We start from the raw sequence: 24,564 nt of genomic DNA, 5'->3' as shown, positions 1-24,564 counted from the left end.
ACAATAATATCAAGCGTCTCCATTTACGATGAACACCTACAGAATGCCAACATCAATTTATTACATATAAATGAGTCCCCTATGGAATTTCCACAGGTCCCACTAGTATACAAATATTCAAGAAAGTGTTTTAAATTTAGTTATATCTTAGAGACAAAAGATATCACACCTCAATTCTACAAATTTCTACATATATAAAAGGTATGGACTCCGAAATATTGCAGCATTAATCATTTTTTTTTTTAAATTCAATTTATAACATTATACAATCAGTTCTTAATGCTGCAATATTTTAAGTTATGAATTTATTATATTTTTTACTAGAATATTGTCCTTTTCTTTCCAGTTTTAATAACTAGTCCTTTACTTTTCCATGTTTAAGCTTAACCATATCACTTTTCATGCTCGCTTTTTTCTATTGTAATTATAAATATAAACGTGAGAAAAGAAAGCTTGAATTATGCCGACATTATACAATCTGGTTTGGATTTTACTTATTAGAAAAATCAAAACAAGATGGCGACCCAATTTAACCTGATGTTTGATTTTACTTTTTCACATTTCATGTATGCTTTTCTCAAGTTTACATGCGTAATACTAAATAGATTTTAAATCGAAATGATTCTTTTGATATTTAAAAATATAAAATTATTTTAAGGCCTATGCGGATATTTTTAATATCACATTCTGCTCTGACCACAACCTTTTTGCAAAAAAGGTCAATTATGATCAGTGAAGATTGTAAAAAAAAAAAACAAAGAAAAGAAAAGAAAAGAAAACAGTGGTAATTTTTTTCTTTTTTTTTTTTAATATTGTGTCAAAAATATACACTTTATTAGATTACACAAAAACAGGAAACATTTTTTAAATCTTTCCAAGGGGAACATTAATTTATTCATTAAAACAAAACACATGAAAAAAAAAAAGGCACTTTTTTGTTTGTTTGTCTGAAAGTTCATCATAATTCAATGACAGAAATAATGACTAATAAAATCTTCGTACAAACTAAGAGGCCAAGAGAAAGATTTATATTTTTATAATGGAGTCAAACAAAACAATTTTCTAATGAAACACAGTATTTTTGTTTTAAAGGGTTATTTTAGAATTAAGATATGCAAGACAAAAAAGAGGGGAAAACAAAAAGGGATCTACAAACTGGCTTTAACAAGAAATGATAGCAGTTTTGAACCAATTAGATTTTTTTAATTTTATTCATTTTTCCCATATACACACACACAAAAAAAAACTTTTAGAAATTTTTTTTTATTTAAAAATTTTTTTTCAAACATGAACACAATTTATATTTATTTTAAATATAATTTTGATATTATTTCACAGGATATTTATTCGGTTTAATCTTGTTTCTTTGCAAAAAAAATAATACTTTTATTTTTTTTAATATATAAAGAACTTGCTCCAGAATTAGATTCCTGGACAGTTCTCATGGACGACTAGATTTAAAAGATTTTGAAGAAGAGGGAATGGAAGGAAAGAAACGGTATATATATATTATATAAAAAAAAGCATTAGTATTTTTTTTTTTTCAACTGGCCGAATATTCTGGAAACTTTTTTTTAATCACATAAGAGGTTGACCATAGTATAGGGTGCCCCCCCCCCCACTTCATTTTCATGAGCTAATACATTGAAATGTATGGGAGCATGCTACTCCTTTTCTCAATGTTACTTCACTTGATCCTCCTTTAATGATCAATGCTTAACAAGAGGAACTCAAGTACCATTTTCCAAGTCCTTAGAATGAGCTGACGGAGAATTGAACCCTGGTCTCCAGCCAATTTGCAAACACTAAGCATTATGCCAAATGGGCCTATTATGCTTTACACTGTAATTCATAATTACCAAGACACACAAACGAAAAAAAGTCTGTTTTTTAACAAAAGAAACAATACAAAAAAATCATTTGAAGATAATAACGAATCATATTAAAAATAGTGACAAATTTATCATGTTTAATTTGCACAAGATAATTTCTCTTTTCACTTTCTGTTGTTTATGTATTAAAAAAATAAAAGTGGGGGAGGGTATAATTTTTATTCTATAATCTATTTAATGGCAAAATAATACCCATAAAAAATGATATATTTAGAATTTACAGAAGAGTCTGCCGTTTTTGACTAAGAAGAATTTAGGGTTCATACCTTTGTCAACAATAATAGTGAAGTCTGCTAATGAAATGGATCACATTCATTTGACAAATCATGTACGCCCCCCGCCCCCGAAAATCCGGAGAAATACAAAGAACTACATTATATAGAAATATAGTTACACTGGATTTATAAGCAACCATTCCTACTTGAAATACACACTCAAAATAAGGTAATATATATATATACACACACATATATAGGCATACATACACACACACATTTTATGTATTACACATGCATTTATAAGTTTATTTTTTAAATTCTAAATATTTCCAGAATATAAGGCAACATTGGCAAATGTTCCAGAATATAAGGCAACATTGAAAATATGACCAAAAGTCAATTTCGTGCTCATCTTAAAAAAAAAAAAAAAAAAATATGGAATGATAAAGAGTGGAATGGTTAAATAGATGTCTGTCTGTAGGTTTGATAGGAATAGAAAAGGGCGGAAAGATATATATATATATATATGCATTTTTTTTTTTTTTTACATATTTCTTTACATTACTTTGGAATTTTTTTTTTTTTTTTTTTCAATTGGAATGGTAGAATAGAGAGGATATTTTTTTTCTTCTTTCTTTTTATTATTTATTAACTTAAATTAAATCATGTGATGCAAAGTACAAGTAAACCTAAAGGGATGGGGGGGGGATAAGTAAAAATAAAATGGGGGACAGGGGGGTGGATTCACGGCGTACGTGTGTGTGTGTGTGTAATGAGGAGGATTTCAAGGCGCCATAGGAAACAATAGCTCAAAACTGCATCAATATCCTATTTTAAGCTTTTTAAAATTTTTTTTTTTTTTTTTTTTTTTGCAAATAAAACAAAGTGATTTTTGCACAGAACCAGAAATGCTCACAGAATTAGGAAAAGAAACAATATGAAAAAAAAAAAAAAAAAAAAAAACCGGGGTGGATATGGGGATGAAAATATATTATGAAAAAGGCAACAAATTTTCATAACTTGGAATTATTAATTCCATAACGATTAATATAGAAGAAATTAGGAACACATTTTTTCTACTCTCTGAATAGAATACTCTTCATTCGTTTTTAATCCACCAAAAGAGGTAAAGAGAGATAGATAGATGGATGCAAGGAGAGTAAAATGAATATCTGAAGTTTAAAATGTTTGAAATGGTAAAAAACACCAGGAAAAAAAAAAAAAAAATCTGAAAAATAACTGAGCATCTCTCGTTCAAAAATTTAGGTTCTTCGTTAGTGTAGCAAAATGTATTGAATTTCAAGTGTAGCCAATGAAATCTACTTAATTGTCATGTTACAGTAATTAACAGATTCAAAAACAAAATTTACAAAAAACGATAAGGTGAAGAAAATTAATTATCAATGAAAACAATTTTCGAAGACAATTAGCAAAAATTAAGTTTTGTGAAATTGGCCAAAGATTTTCAGAAAAGATTTACTTCCCTTTTGTTACAATCATAACTCCCAGGTTTCTTAATTTACAAAACTCAATTTTCAGATAATTACAAAGAACCAAAATTTAAGGATGGGCAAAGGAAAAGATTGTCTTTTTATGATCTAAGAATTGGCAAAGGAACATGTTGTGGGTAGGGGTTTGTCAAACAAATAAAAACACACTCAATGGCAACCTATGTAAGAAAGAAGAAAAAAACGAAAGTGACAAAGCTATGGTGGAATGCCAACAAGGGCAGATAATTCGAATTAGTAACTCTTCACAAGTGGAGATATGCTACTGAACTCTACATGAGTCGATAACTGTGGATTCCAGATTAAACATCTATTTCATCTGTTGATCATTGTTTACAAATTCTATAAAAAAAAAAAAAATTGCCAGACTTTTGGAATTCAAGATTTCTCCAACACAAATGGGATCACAATTCTTCATATAGATATATTTACATATTATGAACAATATTTGTCTACAAATTTTGAGATCCGGTCGAGTTTTCTGATGAAAATCTTAAATTCAGTTAAAAAAATTCACGCATCTTGATTATCATTGCAATACACATAACTTTCAAAAGTGTTTTCATAATACTATTATCTCCAGAAAAAAAAATAAAATTACAATTGGATTAGTTACATGGTTGATTCACAGGCAGCCAAAATGCACTATCATTAGAATATTTTAATAGGCACAACATATGGCCTATTAAAATGGCCCTATAATTTGAAAAATTCCCAAAAAACTATTCTTTGTCATAACTCTACTTCTCATCACTGTGTGTGTGTGTATATATATATATATATATATATATATATATATATATATATTTATTTTTTAACGAATTCAACTTTGAATATCAAACTTATAAGAGTTTCGTTTCAAAGCTTGTCACGCATCATTACTTAGTATTTTTTTTTGTCTTTCAGATAATTCCTATAAATTATGGGAATTTAGAGAATGTATTATATTTGCCATTAACTCTGGAAGAAAGACACTAGCTTACAAAGTAGACTGGGATCGAATCTCCTGACCAGCAGTAATTATCACTTCCTACACTGATGATTGTGTAAGCAGAACACACTAGTGTCTGTGGGTATAAAAATTGTTATTAATTATAAAATATTATATATACATACACACACATTTGTAATGCGACGATTCCAATACAGTTACTGATTCTGTTCTAAATTACTACTACTGATTCTTTTTAAAGTTCTTAATACAGAGGGCTTATTTTTGCGAGGGTTGAGGGTTTGAAGGGATCGGATTACTGTAAAAACTTGTGCATATTTTTGCAAATGTAAAACTACACTTGTGGGGTGATGTAATTCTTTTTAATTTTACTAGAAGTTTAAAATCAATAAATATTTATAATTCCATTATTAATACAAGCCATGAAAAATTCAGTTTTAAACAAAAAAAATTAAAAAGAATTGTTTTTAGCGTTGAAAAATAACCAATTTTCTGATTTCGATACCTCCAAAAGTTATGATTTTAATTAATCTTCCCAAATCTGATACATACACGCAGAAGATAGTGAATTCTGTTTTTTTATATTTGATAGAATTTGACCTGAAGAAAACTAAAGTAATTTTAGATCAGTGAAGGGGGTTTAAAACCTGGGCCATTGGGCAAATAAATGACGTTAAATGACATGAGAATGTTTTTTGGTTTTCACAAAATGAACAGATTTTATATATTATATATTCATCCCTTTATTTTTCAGGAATGTAAGTAGCAAATAGTAAAAAAAAAAAAAAAAATTCCCAACCTGGAAGGCCACTAGCCCCTCACCCATTCTCTCCAATATACATGGAGAGATCTGCCTAACTTAATTTGTCATCAAATCAATTTTTTTTTTGCTATTTTTCTAGACAACTTTAATCAATATTATTTTAATTGGAATTCATTATTGAGATGAGTATTATTTATATTAATTTATTTTATTGCGGACAATTATTCTCATCTTTATTAGTTGTTTGCTTCACGTTTCGGCCAACTATTCCTCTGGCCTTCATCAGGTGGTAACCGCGACAGATAGGAACTTCGAATTTCCTAACTGCATTCTCATCAATCACTGCCATCCGTGGCGCAGTTGATAGAGACGTTAAATCTCTACGGTTCCAGATGAGCATCGTTTGAAGATAGCGGTTTCAATCCTACCCAAAGCCGGCTAGAGGCTTACTTGGCCCAAACATGGCGAGACGATAACAACTACGGATGGTAGTGATTGCTGGGAATGCAGTTAGGAGATTCAATCTTCCTATCTGTCGCGGTTATCACCTGACGAAGGCCAAAGGAATAGTTGGCCGAAACGTGAAACTAATAAAGATGATAATAATAGTCTGTAATAAATTAACTTTAATCAATTTCAACTAAGTCAAAACTTATCTAACTCACCAAACCCCATCATGAATTGTTTCCAGCATTAGCCCGCACAACTAAAACTTTTCAGTTTTTAGAGAGAACAGTCATCAGCGTGAAAAGAAGGTAAGACAAAACAAGATGGAGAGAGGAAGAGAGAAAGAAAGACAAAGTGAGAGAAAGAAATAAAATACAGTCAAATAATGACACAAAGAAAAAAAATTTATCAAAAATCAGTTTTTTCTTATTTAAAATGAAGCAGATTTTGACCAGAAATCGGAGAACTCGTATCCAAAAATGTTCCAGTGATGTAAGCGGCAATCTGATTTTTATGAATAAAATCCAAAATTAGTAAAAAAAAAAAAAAAGTTGCAACATAGCATTTTTGACAACAGAAATCTGATAAAAATCCATAAATCAAGGAAACAAAACAAAAACAAAAATTTTTTTAAATAAAAATAAAATGAGGCACAAATAGAGTGTGCATAATGGTAAACTGAACTATAACAGAAAATTAACTTTGGCCGGTTAAAAATCTGCAAAAATGGAATTTTCATATCATGTGGAACCATGTTGACCATTCTTTCAAAATAATTATGAATGATTTTTGGAATTTTTTTTTTTTTAATATCTGGCCGGAACAAAATTAAAGTTATTGATTCATAGCGTGTCAAAACTTATTCCACAATTTTTTGATTCTGCAGTAAACTCAAAAGTCAAAAGTAAAGGAATATCCACAGCGGGTGGGGGAGTCATACCTTCCCCAACACAACAGTATTTAGTGCATAACTAAAGCTATGAGATCCAAAAAGAATTTGGAGCCGTTTTGCCAATTCCCTTATGCAAGGTTTTGGTAACCCCTTACAAAGTTGTGTGGTTGCGTCAAGGTAACAAATCACAAAATCTGCAGGAAAGCAATAGTGCAAGTGATATTTTCTTATGGAGGGAAAATGATTTTTAAAACTTGGTGGCATGGGAGGTCGGAAAGTAGACAAACTGAAAAAGGGCGAGGGGATAGGGGTAGCATATTTCCAGAGCTGAGCAGAAAAATAAAATTAAGATAAAAAATAAATAAGATAGGGTTTGATTTTTTTTCTTTTGCAAAGCATAAGAAAATTAGAAAAAAAAAAAAAAAAAAAAAAAAAAAGGAAAGTTTTTTGTACAAAAAAAAAAAAAAAAAAAAATCATCACATCAATGAAAATATTATTTTTTTAAGGCACTGCAATTCTTATTTTAGCATTAATATGCCCTCCCTCCCAGTTTTACTTTTAGTTAAAAACCCAAAAAACAAAACAGCAATTAATGCATACAAAGATAAATCTTTCTGTACACTCATGGGATGATAATTACACAATATTGTTTCTTTTTTTACCTGTTTTATCACACAAAATAAAAAGGCAAGGGGAATGGAAGGAAATAAAAATAGTTCATGTGATCTTCAAATACTGCCTTCCAATTTTTTTTATTTTTTTTTTATTTCAAAAGTTCTTAGAAGAAAGAAAGAACATAAACTTGTCATTTTTATAGCATCCACCAATAGTAAACCGACATTTATCTTGGAGATCAATGTCAAACAAATAATGAAATTTTATATCGATTATTCAGCACTTCATAGATACAGACTCTTGAACAGGTTTATTTCAGTTCAGAAAATAATCTTAACAATTTTTAGCCCTGTTTATAAAAAAATATTTTTACAAAGTCTTTTGATTCAACTGGGCACACGAAAAAAAATTTTTTTTTTGTATTTTGATAAAACATTACTCAATATTTGCCTTTAAATCTTAATTGAAGCCAGAAATTATTTACTACCAATTTAAAGACCTCAAAATTATTTTTGAACTTTTAAAGATCAATCATCTTTTTTAATATTAGTTTTTATAAATGAGTGGGAAAAAAAAAGCTTGAAATGAGCAAACAATTATAAAAATTATAAACTAACTGAATTAAAATTTCAAGTGATAAATAGGATGTCTAAAGACACTATATCTAAAGCAAAGGATAACATTAATTTTGTCATGCACTTTTGCTATAAAAAAGATTGGTTTATTTGAACGTGTATCAATCACCTATGGGTTATTTACTGCAGAATAAAGTTCTCAAACGTAATTCTACAGGTATGGTAATTATTTTGTTCCGTGAATAAAATTGCTATGAAAAAAAAAAATCTATGGTAATAAAATGAAAATTAAATGATAAAATGACGTAATTTGCTGTGCGTAATATGTCATAAAAGGTTATCACAAAAACTGGAAATATGCTGGTGTTGAGAAGGAGGATAAATTTAAAATTACTTTTTTTTTTTTTAAATAAATCTTACCTGATTCAGTCTTAACTTATACACGGTAATATAATATGTTACCCGTGTTCCAGTAAAGGAGAAGAAAAAAAATATCACTAGCACTTAAGACCACACCAATTTCGAGATTTTTTGAAACAGCTTTCATTTGATAAAGAGGTCTTACCTTGAAATATCTTATGAAACACAGTAGCACACATTAGATCATCAAATCAAATAAGATTTACTAAAATAAAATCACTGTTTCTTGTCTTTCTTAACACCTGCATATTTCCACTTCTTGCGCTGTAATAGCCTCCTCTGACCTCTCTATATTGAAAACTAGAATTTAGATTTTCTTTTGTGAAATTTAGTATAGAACAATCACTGAAGGCATCTAGAATTGGTGAAAGTCAAAAACAATGTCAAACTTTATTTCATACTAATTTTCAAACTTTCCTTTTCATTGAGGGCAAGATTTATTTCAAAATAATGTACTAATAACATATAATACTAATTGTATTAATTTACAAGACTAAGCATCATTCACTTTTCGTAATCATATTCTGCTTCAACATCCATCTGATATGCTTGTGCATGCTGGATGAAATTCTATTTAAAAAAAAAAAAAAAAAAATACAATGTCAAAAATTTGTATTGGATCATAGGACTGAAGTTTTTATCAAAAAAAATAAACTTGCTCAGTTTGTTGAATTATATATCCAAAATTGCAAATACTGTTAAGAATTTTTTAAATAATTTATTTTTTCTTCATATGAGTAAACATACTACACTGAAAAAGGCCTTGTTGACCGAAACGTTGCTATATCTATTACTAATAGAAATTTAGTATCCATCTGGGGCCGAAACTATACTATTTGTATATTTTATTGCTTGATTCGGTTTACTCTATTTCATCAGACTAAGGGGGAGTGGTTTAGTATCTGTTCTGTTATATTATCCTCCAAGGCATTATCTCATTTTTAATTTTGTGTGCATGTGTCAGGAGCTAGTGTAATATCTGTTCTGTTGTCATGATACTTTTCTCCCAGACATTACCCTGCCCCTTTGAATAAGGAGGTATATGTTCATTTGCCACTAGCAAAAACAAAACAGAGTATATTTTTGGTAGTAGGGACACAGAGATTTTAATGATTCCATAATTTATTTTTCGGGCGACATGCTTTAAACTCAAACAGATAAAACAGCTGTTTACTTGATAAAACTTCTCAGCATTGGAAAAAAATTTCAACACACACAAAAAAAAAGTTAATGCAACTACTTATACTCTCTAAGCAGAACTTTGAAAAGTGAAAATATAACAAATTTTACATTCTATTTTTCAAGTTGTGGATCAACAGATTCCATAGATGGTGTCAACTGCGTTTTCAACATTAATGCTTTCAATATTATTGCTTTGTTCTAAACGAAGGGTAGTAACTGCATTAGAGAATACAGAGTTAACTTTCCTTTTTTTATATATATTTTTAAGGTGGTGTCAGTATGAAAATTATTACGATCCCATTGAAGTGTCTTCTGGAAGGATTTTGAATGGAATTACATTTCATTGTTCTTGACGAAATCCAGTTCCTGCTCCAAATTCCACTTATTTTAATGACAAAATAAGAAAAATGATGAAACGAAAATATCATATTCCAAAAAATCACGCAAATTGATAGAGTAGTTTTATTTTATAAAGAAAACCATTTTTATGAAATTAATCATTTGCAGGCAATACAACATAAATCTCACAAGTTTTGAATTATTGTTGCGTTATCTCTCATCTTTGAGATTTTGTTCAAAATGGCGAGCAAGACAGTCTCTCCTACCATACTCATAAAATATGATTTTCTTATTTAAAAATAAAACTACTGGACCAATTTACATGATTTTATATACAGTTTTTTCTTTTTGTGTTTTAATGTAGGGGAAATTCTAGACAAGAATCCAGCAGCAGACTTGATGAACAAGAATCTTATATTGATTTTGTAGGAAGAAAGCCATGATGTCCAAAAGAAAATGACATACAGTGGGCCCCCGACATACGAGATTAATTCGTTTCCAGATGAAGCACGTATCTCAAATTAAAATGGCACAATTAAGGATCGTACTAAAACATGACATGCTCAACCACCTAGCGGTTGCATCTGGAAACTCGTAAATTGGATTTTCGCTTGTATGTAAGGGGAGGATATTTTGCCTGAAGCCATCTTGTATCTCGAATTTGTCGTAACTCGGATGTTGGAGGTCCATGGTATATATATCTATATAAATATATATATAGAAAATAATACAAAACTTCTATAAAAGCTTAGTGGAGTATAAACCATGTAATATTCTTTAGTTTTACTTGAATGGAGATGCAATCTTCCATGAGAGTTTAATTCAGTAGTGGCAGGTTGAATAGATGACACACAATATTGAAAAAAAAAAAAAAAAAAAAAAAATGAGAAACATAAGGCAAATTAATTTTTCAGACAGACACTACTCCCACCTCTTCATTTGCCGTGATTATTTTGAGAAAATAAACTTATTTAAATGGCATACAATTAAAAATAATTGTACATTTCGAAATACCAAAATGAAGAGTAATGAAAGTAACATACACTTTGTTTTAGTATCAAATAAAAAAAAGGACTAAATATTTAATGATAGACAAGTTTTAAAATATGTAACACATGTCACTACATTGCCTACTTTAACAATCATGTTTAAATATACAAAAGTAAGCCTAACTTCTTCAATATGATATTCTAAGCATGATAATAGAATCAATGGTGCAGTTTTTTGTTCTTAACCAAGCCAAGGATTAAATATAGTATTTTTAAATTCTTCATTACAAAAAAGGGTAAAAGCAGATTTTTTATAAGCTTACCAGAAATTGAAGAGCATGTTTGGTTGAAAGTACCTCTTATTCTTGAAATACAATAGAGAAGGGAGAAGGAAAGACAGAGGGGTGGAGGAAAGAGACACACATACAGACAGCATAAGCGAGGACGGGAGAGGAGGAGAAAGGACAGAGGGAGGAAAAAAGGAGGAAAGGAGAGAAAAGAAGGGAAGGAAAGAAAGGGAGGAAAGAGGAGAGGAAGAAAGGAAAGGAGTGGAGGGAAAAGGAGGAGGGGAGGGAACCAGAAGGAAGGGAACCAGAGGAGGAGAAAGAAGGAGAGGAGGGAAGAAAAAAGAGATGCCAACAGTGTCAATGAAAGGGTTAAATTTCACAGGTCATTTTATACAGAAGTTGTTTGGCTTCTAGCTGTTTGATGAAGTTTCAAATGAAAGGTCTGCTCAAAAATAAATCTGAATAGATCTTTATATGCTGTTCTAAGTCAACCAAATACACACATATGTACTAGTTTCACTAATAACTATTTAAGTAGCATGCTCATAAGATCAGATAAATACAAACATTATTACCTAGTAATTGTTTTGAATACATCATATATAACGCCTGTCTAAAAGAAATGTGCTGACAATTTATATATATATGTATATATATATTTTTTGACGTGATTTTTGAGACAAGTGTCGTTAAAGATGTTAAATTGAGTCCCTCATAATTTTCCTCTCTCCCGATGATGATCTAAAGAGATCGAAAGTGCTCACAATATAAATCTGGGGTCCTTTTGTTCGTTGGACTTAGAAACGAGACGACTTTCACGGAAAAAAGAAAGCACCAAAGAAAAACCATGAAGGGACATCACTCTGGCCTTACACAACATTATTCTAAAATACAAGTTTTTTTCTTCATATACTGGAATAACCATTTATCTTGGATTCCGGTTCAAAAAAGGAAGATGAACTTACACACAGGAACCTCTGAAATCCCAATTAGGGCCGTTATTTGTTTTAATTTAAAAAAATTTTTTATAACTTATTTTTTTATAAATTGAAAAAAAAAAAAGATTTTTTAAAAAAATGTAAATTCACATAATTTACAAAGAATTTGAAAGCTCACTTTGTGTATGGGTCTTCAAATGTCTATTTAAGTCTTTTGGCCAGGAGAAATATAGGCCACATTCTTTACATTTGAAGGGGCGGATGTCTGAGTGTCGTGTAGTGCGGTGGTATTTGAGGTCGTCCCCGCGGAAGAAAGATTGATTACACAAATCACATTTGTAGGGTCTCTCTCCAGTATGGTAGCGAACATGACGCTCACGATTCGGTTTCGATGTAAAGATCTTACCACAGTACTCGCAGACATACCGTCGATGGACAATTGTACTATGAGACTCAAAGCTATCAAAGTCCTGGTACACTTCACCACACTCTTTGCAGGTGAAAGGGCAATTTTTTCGAAACGGTATCTCTGGTGTGACCACCCGCTCAAAGCAGGCTGGCTTTGTGCCTGTACCTTTCTTTGTTACCTTCGTTTCTGATATCGGCGACGATGGATCCTTAAAATTAGAGTTCCTTATAGATTCACTCATTGCGAGGACATCCGAAGTAACACTGCTACCAGTACTGTCTTCAAAATCGTCCGGATATTCCTGCTTGATATTTATGTCACCATTCGATATCGGTGATCTGAATGGTTTCTTGGAAGTTATGCGAAGGTCCCTCTCGTCTCCTTCATTAATAACTAATGCAGAATCGTTTTCTAGAACGGAAATCCGATCATCAAATCGGGTGTCATCAGTCATTTCAACCTCTTCCGGGGACACGATTTTATCTGAAGACTGATGCCTTTCTTGCTCGGAGAGATTTCCCATGTAGGGGTCATCATCGGACGAATCCAGGTCATCAATGGGCGGCGAATCACCGTATTCTGGCTTTGTATCATTATCCTTCTTCACGTTAACTTCGTGAACTTCAAAGATGTGGCATCGCAGGCAATCCTCCGTTCCGAAGCCCTGATTGCACTCAGTGCACCAATACTGCTTGGAGAGATCTGTTTCGATAGTGGACTCGTGCACCATCATGTGTTCACGGAGATTAGAAGGATAACGAAACTGCTTATTGCAGAGGCGACAAGCATGAGTCTTGCTCTGAGCATGCGAATGTTCATGACGGATAAATTGCTTGTACGTCGGCAACTTGTTCTCGCAGAAACAGCACACATAAGAACTGAATGTGGATTCGATTCGATGGCGCTTCAAGTGGACCGTGTATGTGAAGGGGTCGTCAAATTGCATGCTGCACGGCTCACAAGCATATGTCTTCTTGTGGCCATGTGTCAACATGTGCTTCTGGTACATCAAAGAATTTATGCCCGTGAAATTGCACAGGGTACATTGGAACTCCTTTAATTCTGGGTGAGACTTCTTGTGCTCCATGAAGACAGGCGTATTGTTAAAACCTTCTCCACATTGTGGGCACACGTGCATCAGTTTGCAATTGTGCTCATTGCGCATATGGTTCGACAAGCAGGACCGGTCCATGTATCCCTTGTTGCACTGATTGCATCGGTAAGGCTTGTCGTAGTTGTGCTTCAGCAGATGGAACTTGAGGTCATCCTTGCGGGTGAAGCTGTTTGAGCAGATGTGGCAGGTGTAAGGCTTATAACCCGTATGTAGGCGAATGTGCCTTTTCAGGTTATTACGGGCGGTAAACGTCCGGTAACAGATGTTGCAGGTGAAGACAGAATGCTCGGTGAGGTTGTGCTTCTCGAACGCACCTGCATCGGGGAAAACAATCTCGCAACGTTTGCATTGAATGGCAGTGTACGGCTTGACCGTAGAAAGAGAGGAAGGCACCAAAAGGCTGTTAGAATAATCGGAAGGGGAAGGCAGACACATTTTGGTAGAGAGAGGCGTGGAATCCAGAGTCCGATTGAAAGAGTGTTTTTCCATAGACTCATAGGAAGAATTATGAAGACTGGCACTATGTTTCGAACTCTCAGAAATCGCTAAGGAAAGATTCGAACGCATGGAACAATTCTCTGGCTCTTGTGTCAAGTTCTCTGACTCTGGAAGACTGGAGTGACCATTCATGTTGATTTGGTGGTCAGATCGATGTGAGAGGTTGCTGTTACCATTGATGCGGTCAGCACAATCCTTAGAAGAAAAACCGGAAGATTGAGTGAGGGACAATGGCAAAGTCTGTGGTGGCGGTGGCAAGGCCAAAGTAGGGGAAGGCTCATAACACATGTTACCGCCATTGAAGGATTTGGAAGAATTTTCATACTTGACAATGGTGTTGTCATAATCGTCGCTCTTTCTTTGAATTTGCTCGTGAACTTTGATCACAATTTGTTGGGGATCGTTTTCAGCTGTTATACAAACAATTCCGTCGACTTCTAGGAAATTATCATAGGAAATGGTTTCCCGGCAAAGAGTCAGAATCGACTCACGGAGAAGACGCTCGACTAAATCCCTTTGGTTTGCAGCCATGCTAAATAGTTTGCATCTGAAAGACAAAAATAAAAAACGAGAAATTATTAATGAAAACATTTTACTCTGAAAAATACAAAAAGTAAAATAACTTCTTTTTAGATATGTCCACAAATCTTTATAAGGAGGCTTTGTCCGTCTGTCCGTTACCTTTTATACTGCATTCTAGATGTTGACGGATCTAAAACAAAAGGCATTGTCTGTCAGTCCGTCACACTTAAATTTTAAATAGCATTTTTGGTCAACCACATTTCTTTAAAATAAACATACCAGACCGACAAAATGTATATGCCTTAAATTTTGCTCCCCTTAGTTTTAGCTTTAATCCTCATGTTCTAGGAGCGATGTTTCTGACAAAGGGGGAAGAATTGCTGTTTTCCGAGTTGGAATCTATCCATATTGCACTTATAGTCAGCTAGTTTTTAACCTTGAAGTATCTTTTTTTTCAGATCTTTTATCAAGTGGCTTCATGACTTGTCTGGAGTGATTTCCATTAGAAAAATATCCCATCGTTAATGCAGATTAAAGAGGTCTAGGCTGGCTGAGCCATGTTCTAAGATCGGCCTAAGAGAGATTTGCTAAGCAAGTGCTCCAGTGGACTTATGGAAAAAAAAATGAAAATAAAAAATATAACAATCAAGAGAGATTTGATCATAATGAGGGTCAAGCTGGAGGGACACTATGGGTGTGGCTTCAGACTGAAAACAAGGGTATACTTTAACTGCCTCATGCATCGCAGGACACGAGGATTCCTAAATATAAGTAATACAGTATAAGAATATGCGTTTCTCCTCTCTCAAATTATTTAATTTTGGATATCTTATAGACATATTGGTAAAATTGTAGCTCTACCCCCCCCCTTTTCACTCTTTAGATACTTTAAGAGGGTGGGTGTATAAATGTTTGAAGTACATCCTTATTTTTTAAAGAGAGAGAAAGGAGGGGTAACAGTTGAGAAATCAAGAAAAAAATATGCCAAATAACTTTTACCAAAGACATTAAAATTCAATTTTTTACTAACCTGTGTTCTTTTAATGGATTTTTTTTTTTTTTTTCAAAATTAAATTTTGGTACATTAGAAAAAAAATGATTGTTTGGATTTCTAGTGCCAGTTTATTGACGTCAATCAGTTACCACTCTTGAAAAGCCTACAGATCGGTATAAGATTAAATTCTAATGCGCCTGGTGATAGCTATTAGTTATAAGTTTTTTCTTAATTACTTCCCCTGTTAACTCTTCAATTCTAATCAGTAGATTTTGAATCCAAATCAATACATTTTACTAACGTTTTTTTTTTTTCATGAATAATTATTTTTCTACCTTTTTTTTGCAATTTTTGGATATGTTACTATTTGCCACATGGCAATTACTTAAGTATCATTTGTTTTATTAGAAATTCAATATTTGTTCATTATTATATTATAGAATCACAAAAACATATTAAAAATGAAACCCTTTATAAATCAAGCGATCGCTTCTGTTTTTAAAATTCAAAGTCATGAAGGACAGGGAAAGACGGAGGTGAATTGGCTCTCACACAAAACTATGCAAGAAATACTTTTTTTTTTTTTTTTTTTTAAATAAATAAAAAAAAATAATAATAATACGGATAACACAGAAAATCTTAATTTTAAAACGAACGGCGAAACCATACAAAACCTATGGAAATACCATGACCTTCAAGATCATGCCCTGTACAGATAGCCCTCCTTCTCGATCTATCATTTTCCAACACTAATCTGAATACAAATACAACGATATGGGTCATTAGTGAGACTATTTTTATTTTTATTTTTAAATATCAAAACCGTGATTATGAAACCAAATAGAGGGCCGAATAAACTGGTAAAATACGGTGACAAGTAATTCTAATACAGCAAGGATTTACAATAGATTTTTTAACGAGTATATTTACATTGTTGTATTGTCTGGAAATTGTTGCTTTTCATTTTTCTAGTTTTTTTTTTGTTTTTTTTAATTACAAAACGACTCTGACAGAAAAAAGTCACTAGAAATAAATAAAAAGCAAACTAACATTTGTCTTGAAGAAAAGGAAAATCCCAAAACTAGTTCTAATTTAGTTAAAGTTGAAAACCTTTTTGAAAAAAATCTTACTCATCGTCTCTAATCTTGACTTACCAATAAATTTATATATTTTTTAATTAAAAAACAATTTTTGAAGATTTATTTTTCTAGTATTGTGAGTTTAAAAAAAAAAATAAATAAAAAATAAATAAATCTTCAAAAATTGTTTTTTAATTAAAAAATATAAATTTATTGGTAAGTCAAGATTAGAGAGGGTGGGTAAGATTTTTTTACCAAAGGTTTGCGTATTATCTTTTTTTTTTTTTTTTTTTTTTTTTTTTACTCACAAAGGTCCGAATGTTGTATTCGATGCCTCTGTTCAGTCTGCGCGAATAATTTTGAGACAAGAGTTGCGCAATCCTTAACCACACCTCTCCTGAATCAGCACTGTTTGAGTCCAGTGGCACAAAGAAGTGCAAGACGACTGGAAACAAAGCCGAGATAAGCAGAGAGCACACAGTACCTGGAAGTCTCAAATAGTCACCCATTTAGTACTGACCAGGTTCAACGTTGTTTAACTTCGATGAGATAGCGGGAACCGGTGTGTTAACGTGATTATGCCGCACACTATAAGACTGCTGAAAGCAACGCATTTCATGTGAAAACATTAACGTACTTACGGGCCATTTACAAATTAGTAAAAATTAAAAAAATTACGAAAAAGTATTAAAAAAAAAAAAGAAAAAGAAAATAAATAAACTATGGCACTTGTACACTATCAGAACGAAATTTTGTAGTCGATAAATAGATTTTAGATAAAAAAGAAATGGTTTCTACTGATTTTTGTTGTCAATTCTAATAAATCACAATGTTAGCTACCAAATTATGCATCGAAATTACCTGAATATTAATCTATATATATATATATATATATATATATTAAAAAAAAGCTTAAATTGTGTCAGGCGAAAAATTGCGGCCATCTTGTTTAAAACGAAACGGAAAATTACCTCCTTTTTGAACTCTCCCGTGTCTTACATAAGCAACTACGATCGTTTTCTTCAACTTCTATTTTCTTTAATAAGTAATTTTTCTATCTTATCGCTTTTCGTAATTTTTGGATATAATCATCTTAAAAATACAAGGAATACGTAGATACTATTGCTTTCATGTGGAATTAAGTTTTACGATTTCCGAAATTTCGTTCTGATAGTATAGAAGCGCCAAACCTACAGTTACGTCCAGAGACTTGTTTAGAAATGGCAAACTTTATGTCAAGAGTTATCTCCTTTGTTTGTCAAACAGAATTGGTCGCACAACTCTTCTAAACATATGGCAAAACTTAATTCGTTAAATTTTATTTTTACCTGTAATTATTTTCTGTACTGGATTATTTTTCGTCCATTTTGGAACTGGTACTAATTTCGACATAACACGTAAGTTCACAATAATGATTTCATCTGAAATGCGTTAGTTTAAAAGATACCCATTCCTTTCATAGATCGTGGTAGGAATTTCATTTTTTTTTTTAACTTATTATCAAGGGATTAAAATGGCCGATTTGTTTACGATGAAATCGAAGTGCATTCTGGTTGATTTAGTTTCGGATTTAAACGTTATTTCTTTTATATAAGATTTTTTTAAAATCTCATCTGTTTGTTTAAATGTTAGTATGTCTGCCTAAAACTTTCGACAGAGGCGATGGATTTTCACGAGATCGGTATCGTTTTCGAAGCTCGACCCTTCGGAGGAAAAATATCGAAAAATTGGCTAAAAACATTAATTCCTTTACCTTCAACTGGGTACTTTTCTACAAGGAGGGGTCGCTTTTTTCGCCGATATTCTCGGAAGTTATCCCCTCTTTTCAATTGCCTAGCCTTAATTTAAACCTTCGCCACTTCCGGTTTGGCGATGGACACAAGGGCAAAGACGTAACGTTTTTTTTTCACGTTCTTTTCCTCCTTTGCGGTACAGGTTCGAGCCTGCCTGCCTGCCTTCCTCCTACTACTACTTTTATCATTATTTTTTATTATTTATTTATTTATTTTGCTCAACACACACCTTCAAACACCCAAGCAACGCCAGGTACCTAGGCTAGTAATAAATAATTCACAGTCGTGTCACCACGAGATGCGAAGCTAGCGATGAGGAATAAGAAACCGTTACACTCAAGTGTGTACGAGTGGGCCAAGGCTTTTTTTTTTTTTTTAAACCCACGTGGATGATGCGTTGTTTTGCCTCTCGCCTATTTAGTGGCCATGGGTAGGAGACAAAAAGGGTTGGGCGGATTAAGTCAGTCAGTCAGTAGCTCCTCTCTCAGATTTGTGTGGGTGGGTGTAAACATTTTGTCTCGCAGAACTCGCACTCTCTCCTCCCATCATCCGTATGTTTTCGCTTTCAAGATTGGTGGTGGTGGTGGTGGGGGGCAGTATCTTCTGTCGAATGCATCGCGGCCACGTGCGCGGAGAGAGGGAGAGGAACTGACGACATAACACATGGACGCCTTTACATAACGACGACCACCACAACAACAGTTTCAATTACAGGCTTTTTTTTTTTTTTTTCGGTAAATGCGTTCTTAGAAATGGTTTCATATTTTTTTTTTTGTTTGTTTCTACGGGATGCTGAATTTGAAAGAAAATATTTCGAAACCAAACAAATATGTATTATATATCAACTATTGAAAAATCTCAAATCCAACCCTCTCTTCACAAAAAATTGTTGCCGGTGTGGTGCAGTGTGGTGCACACACCAAGTTAAAAGGTATTCAAGAGTAATAACTAGGGTTAGGACAACAGCATATTCTTTTCATTGTTTTTGACTCTCGAGTGTGTATTCGTGTATATCTTATATGCTTTTATATAGAGTGATGTGCTGATGTGGTTCTAGATTGATTAACTGGGTCTAACTGAGTCGGATATATACTCGAGAGTCAAAACAATAAGAATATTCTGTTGTCATAGACGTAGTGATAACTAATGAATTTACCGAGGTTATTTAAAAGAAAAGCGAGATATATTTTTATTAATAAAAACAAATTTACATTGTCACGACACTGGACATGCTAATGATTCCCACAAAAGGTCGGTTAAAACCTGTGGAAAGCAACCTTATTATTAAGTCGCCTGATCAGGACTTCTGATTTTAACGAAAACATTAGCATGTTCAGTGTATCAACCATGTAAATCATTAAATTTCATTACACGTGTTTCGTTGAATGATGGCCATTCAAGCAATTCACCAGAGATAAATTTATGTTCTGCGGAAAAGAAAAAAGACACGAAAAGTTTTTCATAGTATTCATGTATTACTGGCCTGGCAAGGCCACAGGGGAAACAACCGAAGCTACAAAACTGAAGCTGGCCTGCAGGACACTATATATATATATATATATATATATACACACACACACGCGCAAATGTAGGCGAAGGTTTGTATATTTTATTGATTTGAAAATATAGGTGCTTTTTCACTAATTGTTATAAAATTTTAACCATAGAATAGTATTATAATCTTCAAAAAGCCTGCAGATTTTCATGTAGTTTCGTCCCATAGATCCAAAGATATAAGCATTTAAATATTCAATCTGACTTTGATGGAGGGGAGACCAAAACTTTCTCCTATAGTTTCAAATGATCTGAAATAACAGCAAGGGGAGACTTGATTCCAAATATTTCTCATGTTATATCTCCCCTTTTTGGTTTTCATACATAAAATAAATTTCACGGTGTATAAGGATTATTTGATACTGGAGATATTCATAATTGTACCCTATTTCCAAAAGAGGAGAGATACCACATGTGAGAAATATTTGGAATCAAGTCTCCCCTTGCTGTTATTTCAGATCATCTGAAACCATAGCAACAAGTTTTAGTCTCCTCTCTATCAAGACCAGGGGTTTTGGGGAAATATATCTAACATTTTCTCGGTACAAAAACTATACAGCACTTTGAAAATATACGAACAAACACCATGGCCCCATTTCGCCAACAAACGCATCAGGTATATCATTGGTGTATCCAAAGATACGAAACACAAATCAAATTGTCACGTAAGAGCAAATACTCAGAGATATACGAGTAAAAAAAAAGAAGAGGACGAATAGGAATTCATGTGAAATATATATATACAACAATATAAAATATATATACAACAATATAAAATATATATACAACAATATAAAATATATATACAACAATATAAAATATATGTGCAATTGAGATGGAGGGTATAAGAATGATTAAAATATATTTCCAAGCAAGTCTAATGATTTGACAAATTCTTTCCGTCAGCAAAGCGACGGTTGGCATGAAATAATAACTATACTAATTGAGACTGACTCCAAAATCTTTAAATGATTTTTAGAGTCAGCCCAATGCAATATTCTGAAACAATCTATTTTATAGGCATTGGTACAAGCTGGATTTCCAATTAGATGTCAGCCAATGGCAGATTCCAAAGCAGAAGAGGGACAACAACGACATGGCTTGCCTAGTCTAATTTCTTCCGGTATATATTGATTGATGCGTGTATGCAAATTCAGAGAGATTCGACCCACATGGCCAGCAGCACACTGGCAATTACATTCATAAATAACATTACTTCGCGTGATGTGCAGCAAACCGTCTTTAGTGACTTGGGGGAATAATACAGATCTTACACCAAAAACCAAATGTAGTACGACAGACGAGAAACAATTTCTAACGGACTTAATAATACGTTTGCCCAAACACTGCCCAGCAACTCCGATCCAAGATAGTTTTAAATAAACAGGACACTTGGACAGACCCAGGGCTATACGAAAATTGTATTTTTCGACTTGATTATTAATAATTTATCCAATTCTCTGGATAACCATTATGAATGTAAATGTCTTTGACAATATTCAATTCATGTTCAAGATTGTTGGAAGAAAAAATTCTTATGGCTCGATATACTAATGTCTTAATAAGCCCCATTTTTCTAGAGGTAGACACAGATGAACGCTAATCCATATAAAAGCCGGTATGTCTATTTGCGATAAATTGTAGTAAGAAAAGAATTCTTACTACGTTCTACCAAAACATCTACAAAAGGTAAGCAACCTTCATCCTCTTTCTCCACAGTGAATGATAATGCTGTGTGGAGAGAATTAAGATTATCGGAGAAAATGTTTTGCTTCGCTCTCAGAAGCAAAGGCTGCAAAAGTGTCATCGACGTATCTAAACTATATTGTGGGCTTCAATATATTACTAAACAGTGTCAACTCATGTAATCCTACAAAAATATCCGCTAATACATGTAGGGGGCTACCCATCTGAACCCTGTCGATCTGACTGTATATAACGTTATCAAAGCTGAATTCCAATCACTTTCAACAGAACAGATATATTCTTAGTGAAAAGTGAGGGAGTTACATTGCTATTATAAAGTGAGTTGGCACAAAATACCAATGGTCTTCTGTAGTGGGACATTGGTAAATAGGCTGGAAACGTCAATTGAACACATGAAGTTGTTTGCAGAACTAGGTTGCAACTTGTGTAAATATTAAGCCAACCTGAATGAAATGGTAATACAATATATACTGTATAGAGCATGAACTGGTTCTATAATCGTCAATAGCCCCCCCCCCCCCCGGATTAGGGTGTGTCGGGCAGATCAGACAACCTATTTTAGGAAGGTCATAAAGTCTAGGTCTTAATGAACCAGAAATACTTATTTTATTATAGATCTCTTAGGAAAAGTATATTTTTTTATAAAAGTATAAAAGGTGCTTCCGGTTCTTAATTACATTCTTATAAGTGTTGTCGCATGTTTCAGCAGGGCTAATGCGAACAAACTTATCTACGTCATTCAAAATAATTAACATTTTCTGGACATAATCTACAGGATTCAGGATGACACCAGCACCTTTGTCCGGTTTATTCGATTTTAACAATGGTTTCGAAATTTATGCAGGACTAAATTAATTTAATTTGTTCTTTTGTATCTTGTGATACATCAACGATTAACTCCTGATGAGTTTATTGGTGAAAGGGGCCCCTAGGGTTTTTTTGTATATTATTTTCAAAGCGATATACACACACACACACACACACACTTTCAATTTTACTGTAGGAGCTGTTACAATATCTCAATTTTAATTATTAAAAAAAATATTTCTGGATTTTGAAGTTTAAACCAATTGAATTCTAAAATCTAATTTAGAAAAGCCGATCACATTAGAGACGTTTGAGAGGACCTAGAAGAGAAGGAGCATGATCACGTAATAGAAATGTGTCGGCAAGTTTAAATGAATGTTTTGCTTTTCAATTTTCCAGCATATTTCTGTATGCATTGATTATCCATCCAAACAAAGATTTTACTCCTTATAAACCATCCTTGGTGTATGATGCCTATTTCCTGTTAATTTCAGTGTTATGTGATCAATAGTTTGAGAGTTTAGCAGTTAAATATTTTCACACAGACACGCACACATAGGTGCATACATCTACTGTTTTTATTAATTTATTTATTGCGGACTATTATCCTCAGCCTTCTTAGTTGTTGTTTCACGACGTCTCCGTCAACTATTCCTCTGGCCTTTGTTAGGTGATAACCACGATGGGATAGGAACTCCGAATCTCCTGACTTCATTTTCAGCAATTATTGCCATCCATAGTTGTTGTCTCATCACGTTTTGGCAAAATAAGCCTCTGGCCGGCTTTGAGTAGGATTGAAACCGCTATCTGCAGACAATTCTCACCTGGAATTGTAGAGATTTAACGTCTATCCAATGTGCCATAGACCCCGAAAAGTTGGCCAAAACGTTGTTAAACAACAACCAATAAAGATGAGGATAACAGTCCGCAATAAATAAATTAATAAAAATAATACTCATCTCAACAATGAATTCCAATTAAATAATTTATTTATAAAGTGAACGTGTCTGTGTACATTTTCCTACGCAATAACTGTCAATTTTCGGTCTATAGACTCGAAATTTGATATACAGGGTACTGAGATTTGGGGAAATCTTTTTAATCCGTTTTTGGCCAGAAATTTGGCTTTTAAGCGGTCAAAGTTCAACGATTTGACCTGTGAGAACTCTACCAAACTCCTCCGCCTATTTTGGGTCTAAGCACTTGAAATTTAAGATATAGGTTCCTTGGACCTGGATCTAACTTAATAATCTTACTTGAGCCCAAAACAAATGTTAAGGAGTCATAATAGGGGCCAAAGTTAAAAAAATTGACCTTTTTTTTGCTCAACATACACTTCCAAACACCCGGGCAACGCCGGGCTGAAATGCTAGTATATATATATATATATATATATATATATATATATGCTGTTTTGTTTGTATAGAAGTGGCATAAAGAGGTTTCGCATTTGTTTTTAGATGAGGATTGATAATAAGCATTATTTGGACTAATTTTCTCATCTTAGATATTATTATTCCAACATTTCAGGAGAGTCTTATCAAATTCGGAAATCTCTAGAACGAAAGGCTTTATTTAACCAACGAAGGTAATATTTTCACACAGACACACACGCATCTATTTTATTTATATAGATAAGCTTGCAGAGCGATAATGCGTTGACAAAATCAGCAAGTACTTCATGACTTGATAATTTAATATTCAAATTTGATTTCCAATAATGGGGAGGGGAAAAAAAAAAAAAAAAAAAAAAAAAAAAAGCACGTTCATCATTCTGTCAGCCGGCTGGACCACGTGACCTTGGAGAGCCGGACAACTTACAAAGTCAATAAAATCCAGTGCTGACAAACTTTTACGTACCTATCACTTTTTTTTTTCTTTTCGTTTATTCGCTACTCATTTCTTTAGAACATACATTTACAGAGTTAGAAAAGGGAGGGGAAAAAACTTCCCTTCAAGCTGAAAGAGTAATCAATCTTTGACTTAAAAAGTTGGTTTTACCCTGGAGACACAAACAGAGTTTAGATTGTTCAGGCAATTAAACCCAACATATGTACTTAGTTATACAA

The 24,564-nt window shown here is 32.9% G+C and overlaps 1 protein-coding gene across 4 annotated transcripts in view; it reads right to left on the bottom strand.

The window, feature by feature from the left end:
* Positions 1 to 785: 785 nt before the first annotated feature.
* LOC145257625 (uncharacterized) overlaps positions 786 to 24,564 on the bottom strand; it is a 65,902-nt gene continuing 42,123 nt past the window's right edge. For all 4 annotated transcript variants that reach the window (XM_080115674.1, XM_080115673.1, XM_080115675.1 and 1 more), the window contains one exon: positions 786 to 14,586. In XM_080115674.1, the coding sequence (XP_079971800.1) occupies positions 12,174 to 14,570 (2,397 nt within the window). In that variant the 5' untranslated portion in view covers positions 14,571 to 14,586 and the 3' untranslated portion in view covers positions 786 to 12,173. The remainder of the gene's footprint in view (positions 14,587 to 24,564) is intronic.

The sequence above is a fragment of the Euprymna scolopes genome, chromosome 3 (assembly GCF_053919585.1).
Source record: "Euprymna scolopes isolate OS-2025 chromosome 3, ASM5391958v1, whole genome shotgun sequence".
In the NCBI taxonomy this organism is placed as follows: domain Eukaryota; kingdom Metazoa; phylum Mollusca; class Cephalopoda; order Sepiida; family Sepiolidae; genus Euprymna; species Euprymna scolopes.
Note: the sequence above shows the minus strand (reverse complement) of the source record. Positions and strands in the feature narration are given on the sequence as shown.